The sequence below is a fragment of the Bos javanicus genome, chromosome 19 (assembly GCF_032452875.1).
Source record: "Bos javanicus breed banteng chromosome 19, ARS-OSU_banteng_1.0, whole genome shotgun sequence".
Classification (NCBI taxonomy): Eukaryota; Metazoa; Chordata; class Mammalia; order Artiodactyla; family Bovidae; genus Bos; species Bos javanicus.
In genome coordinates, this window is record NC_083886.1 from 24,125,655 (window position 1) to 24,138,281 (window position 12,627).

The following is a 12,627-nucleotide window of genomic DNA, read 5'->3' on the forward strand; positions in this document are numbered from 1 at the left end:
CCCCCACCCCTGCCCGATTCAGCCCGGGAGGAAGCGAAGCCGCCACCAGGCCTAGCAGGGTGCGGGGAAGGAGAGGCCGGCGGGCGGTGGCGCGGCCTAGAGGAGGCGGGGTTCCCGGGCTCAGTCGAGCCACGTGCGGTTGTTTCCGTACCGGGGCGATCACGTGAGCAGCGTCAGCTGACCCGTCACGGTGGAGCCTGGCGCTGGCGCCCCTCAGCCCCCGCCCGGCCGCGCCCGGAGCGCAGGACCCTGCGGAGGGGTAAGAGCGCCCCCGCGGCCCCACTCTGTCCCCGGCCCATCCCCGCCTCCTCCGCCCCAGCCCCCGTCCCTCGCTCACCCCTACCCACCTGGCATCCCGGAAGCCGAGGCGAGGGGGGCTGTGGCCGGGCTCAGCCCCGCGCTGCCCCCAGGCGGCCAAGAGGGGATGGCCCTGAGGAGCAGGGGGCGGGAAGTCGCGCTTACCGCGAAGGCGGAGGACTGGTCACCGCCCCCGAGCCCCGACATGGAGGAGCTGCTCCGGAGCGTGGAGAGGGACCTGAACATCGATGCCCGACAGCTGGCTCCGGCCCCGGGGGGCGCACACGTGGTGGCTCTAGTGCCCGCGCGCTGGCTGGCTAGCCTCCGCGAGCGCAGGCTGCCCCCGGGACCCTGTCCGCGCGCCGAAGGCCTGAGCGAAGCGGAAGTCAGGACTCTCTTGCAACGCTCCGTGCAGAGGCTGCCTCCCGGCTGGACTCGAGTGGAGGTGCACGGGCTGCGGAAACGAAGGCTCTCCTACGCGCTGGGCGGCCTGCCTTTTGAGGAGGGGTCCAGCACCCCGGAGACCCTCACTCGCTTCATGCAGGATGTGGCTGCCCAGAATTATCGCAACCTGTGGCGCCACGCGTATCATACTTACGGGCAGCCCTACAGTCATAGCCCTGCCCCCGCGGCTGTCCCTGCCCTGGATTCAGTGCGACAGGCTCTGCAGAGGGTCTATGGTTGCCCTTTCCTGCCACTGGGTGAAGCTGCACAGTGCCCCTCATATGCCAGAGAAGGCCCCTGTGCCCCTCGGGGCTGCCCTGCCTCTCCCAGTCTTCTGAGAGCCGAGGCTCTGTTGGAGTCACCGGAGATGCTCTACGTGGTCTACCCGTATGTGCAGTTCTCCCTGCACGATGTGGTCACCTTCAGCCCCGCCAAGCTGACCAACAGCCAAGCCAAGGTGCTCTTCATTCTCTTCCGTGTGCTGAGGGCCATGGATGCCTGTCACCACCAGGGACTGGCCTGCGGGGCCCTGTCTTTGCACCACATCGCCGTGGATGAGAAACTTTGCAGCGAGCTCCGCCTGGACCTGAGTGCTTATGAGAGGCCCGAGGAGGCAGGGGATGAGGAGACCCCGGAAGCAAGAAACGGGGCAGGTGTCGAGCCTGGCGAGGAGGGACGACGGGGACCTGGGTGTCCCACCTGCCAGGAGGAGCTCAGGGGCCTTGTGCTAGACTGGGTCCACGGCCGCATTAGCAACTTTCACTACCTCATGCAACTGAATCGGTTGGCAGGTCGGCGGCAGGGGGACCCCAACTACCACCCGGTGCTGCCCTGGGTGGTTGACTTCACCGCGCCCCGTGGGCGCTTCAGAGACCTGCGCAAGTCCAAGTTCCGCCTCAACAAGGGGGATAAGCAGCTGGACTTCACATATGAGATGACCCGGCAGGCGTTTGTGGCAGGGGGTGCAGGCGGCGGGGAGCCACCTCACGTCCCTCACCACATCTCCGACGTGCTTTCTGACATCACCTACTATGTGTACAAGGCCCGGCGCACACCCCGGTCTGTGCTCTGTGGACACGTGAGGGCGCAGTGGGAGCCCCACGAGTACCCGGCCAGCATGGAGCGAATGCAGAGCTGGACTCCAGATGAGTGCATTCCTGAGTTCTACACCGACCCCTCCATCTTCTGCTCCATCCACCCTGACATGCCTGACCTGGATGTGCCGGCCTGGTGCTGCTCCAACCAGGAGTTCGTGGCTGCCCACCGGGCGCTGCTGGAGAGCCGAGAGGTGTCCCAGGACCTACACCACTGGATTGACCTCACCTTTGGCTACAAACTACAGGGCAAGGAGGCTGTGAAGGAGAAGAACGTGTGTCTGCACCTGGTGGACGCCCACACACACCTGACCAGCTATGGCGTGGTACAGCTGTTCGATCAGCCACATCCCCAGCGCCTGGCAGGGGCCCCTGCCCTCGCCCCTGAACCTCCCCTCGTCCCCAGGCTATGGTTCCACACCATCCAGGAGAGCACAGGCCGGGAGGACTTCCCTGCACAGCTTACGAATGGGATGGGCAGGACAGTTTTGGAGGCTACTCCCTGTGAGGCTGGCTGGGCCAGGGACAGGCCCGGGGTAGGGGAAGATGAGTTGGAGCAGGCCACAGAAGCTCTGGATTCCATCTCTCTCGCTGGGAAGACAGGTGACCAGCTGGGACCGTCTCCCTCCTCTACTTCGTCCTCCAGTCAAGTCCCGCCAGGCCTCTTGCCTTTCTCAGGGGCCTCAGCCTCTCGACCGGGCCGTCGGAACAGAGCTGCTGGGACAGACCCCAGGGAAGGTGAGGAGGGCAAGATTCTTCTTCCGGAGGGCTTCAGTCCTCTGCAGGCTCTGGAGGAGCTGGAGAAACTAGGCAACTTCTTGACCAAAGGCCTAGGGGGCCGCTTGGAGGTGCCTGAGCAACCCTGGGTTCAGCCCCCCGTGCAGCTGCGGGACCTCTTTCATCGGGACATGCAGGCTCTGGGGGTCCTGTTGGCTGAGATGGTGTTTGCCACCAGGGTCCGGACACTGCAGCCTGATGCACCTTTGTGGGTACGCTTCAAGGCTGTGCAGGGGCTCTGTGCACGCCATCCCAAGGAGGTCCCGGTGTCTCTGCAGCCCGTGCTGGACACACTTCTGCAGCTGAGTGGCCCTCAAGGCCCCGTGGTTGCAGGGAGGGGCAAGCTGGACCCACTGTTTACATATAGGCCCGTCTCCCAGGGATTGCCCCCACCCTGCCCCGCCCAGCTCCTCAGCCCCTTCAGCTCTGTGGTCCCCTTCCCCCCATACTTCCCCGCGCTGCACAAATTCATCCTCCTGTACCAGGTGAGGCGCGTGGAGGACGAGGCCCAGGGGCGGGAGCTGGTCTTTGCCCTGTGGCAGCAGCTGGGTGCCGTTCTGAGTGACATCACCCCTGAGGGCTTGGAGATCTTGCTGCCTTTCGTGCTGTCACTCATGTCTGAGGAGCACACGGCCGTGTATGCGGCCTGGTACCTATTTGAACCTGTAGCCAAGGCCCTGGGCCCCAAGAATGCCAATAAGTACCTTCTGAAGCCTCTCATTGGGGCCTACGAGAGCCCCTGCCAGCTCCACGGCCGCTTCTACCTGTACACTGACTGCTTTGTGGCCCAGCTGATGGTGCGGCTGGGCCTGCAGGCCTTTCTTGTCCACCTCCTGCCCCACGTCCTGCAGGTGTTGGCTGGCGTGGAGGCCTCCCAGGAGGAAAACAAGGGCCTGGCGGGGGCTGCCGAGGATGAGGAAAGTGGGCTCCTGGGGTCCAGGCCCGGGTCCTGTGCCTTTGAGGAGGAGATCCACATGGAAAGGGAGCCTGTGGCTGCCTCGGGCCTGGGGCTCCCGGACTACACCTCTGGCGTCAGCTTCCACGACCAGGCTGACCTCCCCGAGACGGAGGACTTCCAGGCCGGGCTCTACGTGGCCGAGTCCCCTCAGCCCCAGGAGGCTGAGGCTGTGAGCCTGGGCCGGCTGAGCGACAAGAGCAGCACCAGTGAGGCCTCCCTGGGCGAGGAGCGGGTGGCCGACGAGGGGGGCGTCCCGGTGGACAAGAGCAGCCTCAGGTCAGGCGACAGCAGCCAAGACTTGAAGCAAAGCGAGGGCTCCGAGGAGGACGAGGAGGAGGAGGAGGAAGGCTGTGTGGTGTTGGAGGTGGGGGAGGGGGAGGGCGAACAAGAAGAGGTCCCTGAGACATCCGAGCTCATGCTCTCCGACACTGTGCTGTCCATGGATACGGTTGTGGCTGGCGACGCCGGGGCCAACGGGGAGGAAGAAGAGGAGCCGCTGACCGAGCAGTCGGAGGGCAAAGAACAGAAGATCCTTCTTGGTGAGTTCTTGGGCCTGGAGGTGTTGGTCTGATGGTCGTCATCTGCTGAGCTCTGCACCAAGTGGTGGATGGAGCCGATCTACACACAGCAGAGACGCGGGCCTGCCCTCCTAGAGCTCATGTCTAGCAGAGGAGATGCCACGCTGTAGGCAGGAGTTCTGTTAGTGCTGCAAAGAACGTGGCTGGGTACTACGAGGGAACATAAAGTGGGACTTAGATCTCGTTTTCAGGGGTCAGAGAAGACTTCCTTGAAAGTAGTGCTGGTGGAAGTTCAATGAGGAGGAGAAAGCTGGGCAAACATGGCAGGGTCTGTGGTGGGAAGGGCATTCCGGGCAGAGGGAACAGCATGTGTGAGGCTCTGAGGCTGTCATGGTTCCATTCAAGAATCTGTGAAAGGCCAGTGTGGTTAGACTGAGAGAGTGAAGAGAAACGGAGAGGGTGGAGGGCACCTCCTCATTTAGGAATTGGGGGAGAGTCACCATAAGAGTAACCTTCCTGCAGTTTGTGCCCAAGTAGGGCTTCCCTTGTGGCTCAGCTGGTAAAAAATCCGCCTGCAATGCGGGAGACCTGGGTTCAATCCCTGGGTTGTGAAGATCCCCTGGAGAAGGAAAAGGCTACCCATTCCAGTATTTTGGCTTGGAGAATTCCATGGACTGTATGGTCCACGGGGTCCCAAAGAGTCGGACACGATAGAGCGACTTTCACTTCACAGAGGTGCCTGGAGCTGCCCCAAAGCCAGACTCCCACAGGCTGCTCTGCTAAAGGGAGGGTGGGGCCTTGGGGCCACCACGCTCAGGCTGGGCTCCTGGGTGGAGCTGGGACCAGTGTCACTAGGTGGGGCCCATGGGGTGGGGTGGGGGAGTCGTGAGCCCCTGTTATCTGATGCACTCAGGGACTACTTCCGCCCTGCAGATACAGCCTGCAAGATGGTCCGCTGGCTGTCCGCCAAGCTCGGCCCCACCGTGGCCTCTCGCCATGTGGCCCGGAACCTGCTCCGCCTGCTGACGTCGTGTTACGTTGGTAAGATTGAGTATGGGGCTTCCTTCAGCTCTTTGTCCCTCTGGCCCCCTGTAGTGGATCCTCCACGTTCTCATCTCAGACCTCCTCCTGGGTCCCAGTCTGCTGTGAGTGCCTTCCTTGCTTGGGTCGGGCGCAAGGAGACCCCAGGCTGGAGTGAGCATGAGCGGCCACTGCAGTTCCCGAAGGGCTCCTCCCTCTCACTGTCCACGGGCTGCTCAGGACTGCTGGCCCTTCCTTGGCAGGGCCCACCCGGCAGCAGTTCACCGGGGGCAATGGCGAGAGCCCCCCGCTGAGCGTGGGCAACATCTATCAGAAGAGACCGATCCTGGGCGACATAGTGTCGGCGCCCGTGCTCAGCTGCCTCCTGCACATCGCCCACCTCTATGGGGAGCCTGTCCTCACCTACCAGTACCTGCCCTACATCAGCTACCTGGTCAGTTGGGATCTGAGGGTGCTGAGGAGCCTGAGGGCTGACCCAGGACTTCTGGGGGTTACAGGGGGTCTGTGGGGCCACCTGGCCCTCATCTGCTCTGTTGCCATAGGTGGCCCCCGGTAGCACCTCGGGCCCCAGTCGACTGAACAGCCGCAAGGAGGCGGGGCTGCTCGCTGCTGTGACGCTGACCCAGAAAATCATCGTGTACCTCTCGGACACCACCCTCATGGACATCTTGCCCCGAATCAGCCACGAGGTCTTGCTGCCCGTGCTCAGCTTCCTCACGTCTCTCGTCACCGGGTAAGTCTCTGCCCACATCCCCCACCAGGGAGCAGCCCAGCAGAGGGGGCTACCCCAGGGTGGGAGTGGGGTGTCAGACATCCTGTTCCTCATCCTGGCTGGGTGACCCTGAGCAAGCCACACTTTTCTGTGCCTCTGTTTCCTCATCTGGTTTGGATGAGGTGGTCTTACAGCCTCTTTTGTTTACAGCTTGTAATAGATTCTGGACAAGCCCTCTAGACTGGGGATCACTGGAGCTTATAATCTCTGTTGGCAGGTTCCCAAGTGGAGCCCAGGCCCGGACTGTCCTGTGTATGAAGACCATCAGCCTCATCGCCCTCATCTGCCTGCGTATCGGACAGGAGATGGTCCAGCAGCACCTGAGTGAGCCTGTGGCCACCTTCTTTCGTGTCTTCTCTCAGCTGCATGAACTTCGGCACCAGGTGGGCAGATGTACCGGGCAGATGTACCTGGCAGCTGCGGGCTGGCCAATGGCCATGGCCTCTGCTAACTCCCCAGGGCTTCCTGCCCACAGGATCTGAAGCTGGAGTCCGTGGGCCGCAGTGAGGGCCAGCTGCCAGAGGTGGCCTTCTCTGATGGGCAGCTGCGTCCGGCGGACCCCGCCCTGCTGGACGAGCTGCAGAAGGTGTTCACCTTGGAGATGGCATACACAATCTACGTGCCCTTCTCCTGCCTATTGGGTACTGCCGCATCATGTCCCCTCCCAGCCTCTGCAGCTACCGTTCTTCCCCTGGGAGGGCCCCACTTCCCGTCCCTGGAGTCAGTAGTGGTTGTTAGGTGCAGTTTTCTGGGTCAGAGCCTTAGACCTCTGAGTCCCAGTGACATATAAACAGAGACTGAATTTTGGCCAGTTGGGGGTGGGGGGGCACAGGAGTGGCCTAGCCTGTCCCTGGGGCAGGGAGGGGAGCCAGGCTGCCGGACTGATGTCTTAGGAGCCGCCCAAGAGGAATGAGCGGCCCACCATTCACGTAGCTTCCTGTGCAGGCCTGGCCCTGTGCCGAGTGTCCACATGTGTCATCTCCCTGAATAGTATGAGCAGCCCTGGTCGGATGTGTTGTCATCCCTACGCTGACATCTGAGCCGTGGGAGGCAGAGCATCACGTGTCTTGGTCCCTGTTCTGTTTCTGATGCCCGGCGTGGCACCCAGCTCATAGGAAAGATGCTCACATGTCCATACTGAAGGCGTGAATCCAGGTTTTCCTGGGAGGAGGAAGCCGGCTCAGAGACAAAGAGTTACTTGCTGAGAGTTGCACAGCCAGTATCTTCCCTGTGTGCTGTGGTTCCCAAGCCCCTTGGGTGGGTGGCGGCAGTTGCTGGCCATCTCCCTTCATCTCAGGACCTCTCCCGCTCCCATCCAGGTGACATCATCCGGAAAATTGTCCCCAACCACGAGCTGGTAGGGGAGCTGGCGGGGCTGTACCTGGACAGCATCAGCCCGAGCAGCCGTAGCCCTGCCATCGTGGAGCCCACCGCGCCCAGCACCGGCCCGGAGTGGGACCCCCAGGGTGGGGGCTGCCCCCAGGACGACAGCCACTCGGGGACCTTTGGGAGTGTCCTGGTTGGGAACCGCATCCAGATCCCCAATGACTCCCAGCCTGACAGCCCCGGCCCTCTGGGCCCCATCTCTGGGGTGGGCGGCGGGGAGCCTGGCAGCCAGAGTGAGGACAACGCGCTGAAGCGGGAGCTGCCGCGGAGCGCACATGGGCTGAGTGGGAACTGGCTGGCCTACTGGCAGTACGAGATTGGCGTGAGCCAGCAGGACGCCCACTTCCACTTCCACCAGATCCGCCTGCAGAGCTTCCCAGGCCACTCGGGGGCCGTCAAGTGCGTGGTGCCCCTGAGCGGCGAGGACTTCTTTCTGAGTGGCAGCAAGGACCGCACCGTGCGCCTCTGGCCACTCTACAACTCCGGGGACGGCACCAGCGAGACGGCCCCACGCCTCGTCTACGCCCAACACCGCAAGAGCGTCTTCTTCGTGGGCCAGCTCGAGGCCCCGCAGTGTGTAGTGAGCTGTGACGGGGCTGTGCACGTCTGGGACCCCTTCACAGGTGAGCGGGCCCGGGTGAGGCCTGTTCTGTAGCTGCGGTTCTGTCCTCTACCAAGGGTGGCGGGTTGGGGTGTAACGGTGTGTGGTTGGGGGTGATGCAGTGAGTCCACAGAACGGAGCATTTAGGACTTGGAATCCATCAGACTTGAGTGTGAGGGTCTGCCAGCTTCCTTGCTGAGTAACTGAGCAAGTCCCCCTGCTGCTGGGAGCATCGATGTGTATGTGTGTGTGTGTGTTAGTCTTTTGGCCATGCTGCCGGCATGTGGCATCCTAGTTTCCCGACCAGGGATTGAATCCGTGCCCGCTGCATTAGCAGCGCAGAGTCCCCAGCTACTGGACCACCAGGGAAGTCCCTGGACACATCAGTTTTCCCATCTGCAAAATGGGAATCAGAACAAATGCTTATGTAGATAACGCGTAGAGGTTTGGCTTAACATGTAGCATGTAGTATCCTGGTTAGTAAACAGTTGCTTGCTTATTTTGTGTTGTCATTGTAGGGAAAAATAAGGTTAAAAATCAGAGATTGGGGGGATGGAGTAGTATCAAAGCAGACGGTGGAAGGTGTAGCTTTCAGCCAGTTTGCTACGTGAATAGAGAAGCCTGGCATGGCCACAGAGATGTTAATAGAAAGATGGGAGGGTCAAAAAACATCCTTAGTGTTCATTGAGATCTGGGATGTGGGAGGCAAGTATGGGGTGGATAGGGGGGATAGGGGAGAAGGAAATGGCAACCCACTCCAATGTTCTTGCCTAGAGAATCCTGTGGACAGCTGAGCCTGGTGGGCCGCCGTCTATGGGGTCGCACAGAGTCGGACACGACTGAAGCGACTTAGCATGCATACATGCATTGGAGAAGGAAATGGCAACCCACTCCAGTATTGTTGCCTGAAGAATCCCAGGGACAGAGGAGCCTGGTGGGCTGCTGTCTATGGGGTCGCACAGAGTCGGACACGACTGAAGCGACTTAGCAGCAGCAGCAGCAGGTGGGATAGGAGGAATTGGGGCTCTTCCATCAGTAACTGGAACCCCATACCCACCATGTCTTTCCTTCACAGGGAAGACTCTTCGCACGGTGGAGCCATCGGACAGCCGGGTGCCCCTGACTGCTGTGGCCGTCATGCCCGCCCCCCACACCAGCATCACCATGGCCAGCTCTGACTCGACCCTGCGCTTTGTGGACTGCAGGAAGCCAGGCCTGCAGGTCAGGAGCGACCCTTTTTCCAGCCCTGACCTGGGTGCCTGGCAGGGAGGAGAGAAACCCCTCCCCCCACCCCTGCCCCCCAGGAAGAGAGGAGCCCAGGGTGGAGTTTTTCACTGGAGACAGATCACCTGCAGCAGCAAACCCTCCGGGGTGGGGGTGGGACTCTGGCCAGGGATCCTGGGGGCCTCTCCTTGATGGGTAATGAGGCTCTGGGGGTTGGAGGCTGAGCTGCACCTAGCGGGGGGAAACACGGGTTGGACTGGGCAGTGGAGCCCCAGCTTTTCCTCCTCTGCCGGCAGCATGAGTTTCGCCTGAGCAGCGGGCTGAACCCCGGGCTCGTCCGCTCCCTGGCTGTCAGCCCCAGTGGCCGGAGCGTTGTGGCCGGCTTCTCCTCGGGCTTCATGGTGCTGTTGGACACCCGTACGGGCCTAGTTCTGCGTGGCTGGCCTGCCCACGAAGGGGACATCCTGCAGATCAAGGTGACAGGCCAGGTCCCCTCCCCTCCTGCCTGACTGGTCCAGCCCTCACCTCTGCTTAGGGCCCACCCAGGACGGGCCCCCCTGCTGATGTCCTTCATACCTGCTGGAGGATTGACAGGCAGGGCGGGTCAGGAGCCAGACTGCACCTCAAGGACTTGAGCAGGAGGTGGGCCCCGGGGGCGGGAACCAGGGGGCCGAGCTGACCCTGAGCTTCCTGGAGATGTTCTAATGAATAACCCTTGTCCATATTTGTCTTACTTGGGGGATCAGGGGTCAGGCCCTGTCCATGACCCAGTCAGGTTAAATAAAGCTCAGCTGGGAGGCTGTTTACTGCCCCCAGACCACTGAGCAGAGTCCATGCCCCTTGCTGGGCTGTCCTGGTGGGGGAAGGGGCTGTCCTGGTGGGGGAAGGGGCAGGTCAGGCCTGGGAATCCTGCTCCCACCTCCACCCCGCCCCATTTTTTCAATCACAGACCTCAGGGAGGTCCAGGCAGGGAGGAACAGGGCTATTTGTGGGAGGGTTTTTCCAGGCAATTGGGAGTTCCTCCCCAACCTAAGTGGCAGCCAGGGGACATGCACTGCCACTGCTGGGGGCAGGGCACCCCTGGCTCCTTCCAGGGCCCCCTAGGTTCTGTCGTTGCTCAGTTGTGTCCAGCTATTTGTGACCCCATGGACTATAGTGTGCCAGGGTTCCCTGTCCTTCACTATCTCCTGGAGCTTGCTCAAACTCATGTCTGTTGAGTCGGTGATGCCATCAAACCATCTCATCCTCTGCTGTCCCCTTCTCCTCCTGCCCTCAGTCTTTCCCAGCATCACGGTCTTTTCCAATGAGTTGGCTCTTCACTTCAGGTGGCCAAAGTATTGGAGCTTCAGCTTCAGCATCAGTCCTTCCAATCAATATTCAGGGTTGATTTCCTTTAGGATTGACTGGTTTGATCTGGGTTCTGGATGCCTCTAAATTCTGACTTTGCAAGAAAGCATCAGGAGGTCCCTGGGGTCAGCCTGCATGTTAGTCCTGGCTCTGCCACTTACTGGCTCTGTGACCTTGTATGATGACTTAACTTTCCTGAGCCTTAGTTTTTTTTGTCTGTAAAATGGAAACAGCAGCACCTATCTCATAGAGTTGTTATGAAGATTAATCATGGTAAGATGTTGAATGTGCTTGATACAACATCTTACATGTAGTAAGCACCCAAGTTACAATGATTACTGGGTCGATGATGCTTTAATATACTCATATGAGCTGATGCTAATATAATGTGGGAGGGTGTAATGTAGGAGGGTGGCAGCCTGTCCCTGACTCAGGACGACACGTCTTCCTGGGAGGAGATGTAGGAGAGAACAGGACGACTCCGGCCCCCACTGAGGCTCTCCCCTCTCCCTGGCAGGCAGTGGAGGGCAGCATCCTGGTCAGCTCCTCCTCTGACCACTCCTTGACTGTCTGGAAGGAGCTGGAGCCGAAGCCCACGCACCACTACAAGTCCGCCTCTGACCCCATCCACACCTTCGACTTGTACGGCAGCGAGGTGGTGACCGGCACTGTGGCCAACAAGATTGGCGTCTGCTCCCTGCTCGAGCCCCCTTCCCAGGCCACCACCAAGCTCAGCTCTGAGAACTTCCGCGGCACGCTCACCAGCCTGGCCTTGCTGCCCACCAAACGCCACCTCCTGCTGGGCTCTGACAACGGGGTGGTCCGCCTCTTGGCGTAGGCTGAGGCGAGATCTGGTCAGGCAGAGATGGCACACATCGTCCAGGAAGCCGTCCCTCATCTGTGTTTCCCCAGTAGCTCCTTCCTGGCAAGCCTCAGGCCCCACGCCCTGGGTGCCCACATGGCCTGCCAGCTAGGGTGGTGTGGGAGCCTGGGCTCCTGAATCCCCAGAGTCACTGAGGCCCCCGGAGGGGATCTCATTCATGACTTGGGGCGATGTTGCTCGGAGCCAGCGGGAAGCAGATGGGAGAGCCTGGCAGGGGCTTCCCTGGTGGCCCAGTGATTAAGACTCTGTGCTTCCACTGCAAGGGGCGTGGGTTCAGTGCCTGGTCGGGGAACTAAGATCCCACATACCGAATGGTGCGGCCAAGAAATAAAAATTAAAAAAAGAGGGAGAGCCTGGGAAAGCATCGCTGCCCTCCCTTCTCTCCAGCTCCGCCCTCTGCATCCGCGTGGGGACAGGATGCTCTGGGGAAGAGGGAAGGAGACCCCCTGCCAAGCTGTCTCTACCACAGCCCCCCTCCAGCTGGCTCTCTCTGACACTGTCCTCCAAGGGTAGGGAGGCTGCCCCACTCCAGGACACTGGTGGTGCTTGGACTCCGGCCTCGAAGGGCTGACCACGGTCCAGGAGTTAAGAGCCTTGGGCTGGGCTCTTAAGTGTCCACCCAGCCAGGCCCTGGCCAGTGTGGGACCAGTAGGGGGAGAAAGAGGGCAGGACCAAAGGAGGGCAGATGGATGGGGCCAGATGGTGCCTGTCTGGAGTGACCCCATGCCTTGCCTGCCCACCCCTCACCACAGTGTTTGTGCCTTGAGCTGATGAGGCAGCTTCTGGGTCCAGAAGCCTTGAGGGAGGGGGTCCAGGACCCTGAAAGAAGGGGTGAGAAGAATCATCTCTGCATCTCAGGTCTCCCTCCCCCAGGGGGACAGGAAGACCCAGGTGTTGCAGGTCCTCGCATTCTGGAGCAGAGATGAGGTCTGAGGCTGGACCCCTGCTGCCTTCTCACTATTTGCAATAGATGTAAATATGATCAATAAATCCTGTGGAAGAGCCATGGATCCGAGTGAGGCTTTTCTTGATGGTGGTGTTCGGGGAGGAAAGGTTGGGACCCCGCAGCTTCCTTGACAGGGATGAGGAGGGGAAGCATCCTGACCATGGTTCTTCAGGTGGTTACAGGGTCCACGGCCTCTAGTTCATGCAGCCCAGAACCCTCACCCCAAGGAGGGGAAGGAAACATTGCTTCCGAGGAGGTGGGATGCTGAAAGAGGCTGCGTCCCTAGACGGCATCTTTTCTCTCCCCTCCCCCTGCCTTCTGGACCCAGGCTGGAAGCAG

General features: G+C 60.9%; 2 protein-coding genes across 4 annotated transcripts in view; one reads left to right on the forward strand and one right to left on the reverse strand.

The window, feature by feature from the left end:
* TLCD2 (TLC domain containing 2) overlaps positions 1–435 on the reverse strand; it is a 17,340-nt gene extending 16,905 nt beyond the window's left edge. The window contains exon 1 of the mRNA XM_061390638.1: positions 348–435. The gene's annotated coding sequence lies outside the window, so the exon portion shown is untranslated. The remainder of the gene's footprint in view (positions 1–347) is intronic.
* Positions 425–12,352, forward strand: WDR81 (WD repeat domain 81). 3 transcript variants are annotated; one of them, XM_061390632.1, is made up of 11 exons: positions 2,284–2,573; positions 3,464–4,109; positions 5,022–5,129; positions 5,372–5,562; positions 5,672–5,862; positions 6,119–6,284; positions 6,377–6,542; positions 7,221–7,910; positions 8,964–9,109; positions 9,409–9,588; positions 10,977–12,352. In XM_061390632.1, the coding sequence occupies exons 1-11, from the start codon at positions 2,382–2,384 to the stop codon at positions 11,295–11,297; spliced, it is 2,997 nt and encodes a 998-aa protein (XP_061246616.1). In that variant the 5' UTR covers positions 2,284–2,381; the 3' UTR covers positions 11,298–12,352. The 3 variants fall into 3 exon arrangements, with proteins under 3 accessions (XP_061246614.1, XP_061246615.1, XP_061246616.1); XM_061390630.1 differs by having other exon boundaries at positions 425–4,109; XM_061390631.1 differs by lacking the exons at positions 8,964–9,109; positions 9,409–9,588; positions 10,977–12,352 and adding an exon at positions 8,663–8,889 and having other exon boundaries at positions 425–4,109.
* Positions 12,353–12,627: the final 275 nt, after the last annotated feature.

What these genes read in the sequence shown, in the direction of transcription:
- WDR81 (XM_061390630.1), top strand. Translation starts at nt 425, where the DNA reads ATGGCCCTGAGGAGCAGGGGGCGGGAAGTCGCGCTTACCGCGAAGGCG. An exon ending in CTCACGTCTCTCGTCACCGG is followed by an intron (nt 5,863 to 6,118) that starts GTAAGTCTCTGC and finishes CTCTGTTGGCAG; the next exon opens with GTTCCCAAGTGGAGCCCAGG. An exon ending in GGGACATCCTGCAGATCAAG is followed by an intron (nt 9,589 to 10,976) that starts GTGACAGGCCAG and finishes TCTCCCTGGCAG; the next exon opens with GCAGTGGAGGGCAGCATCCT.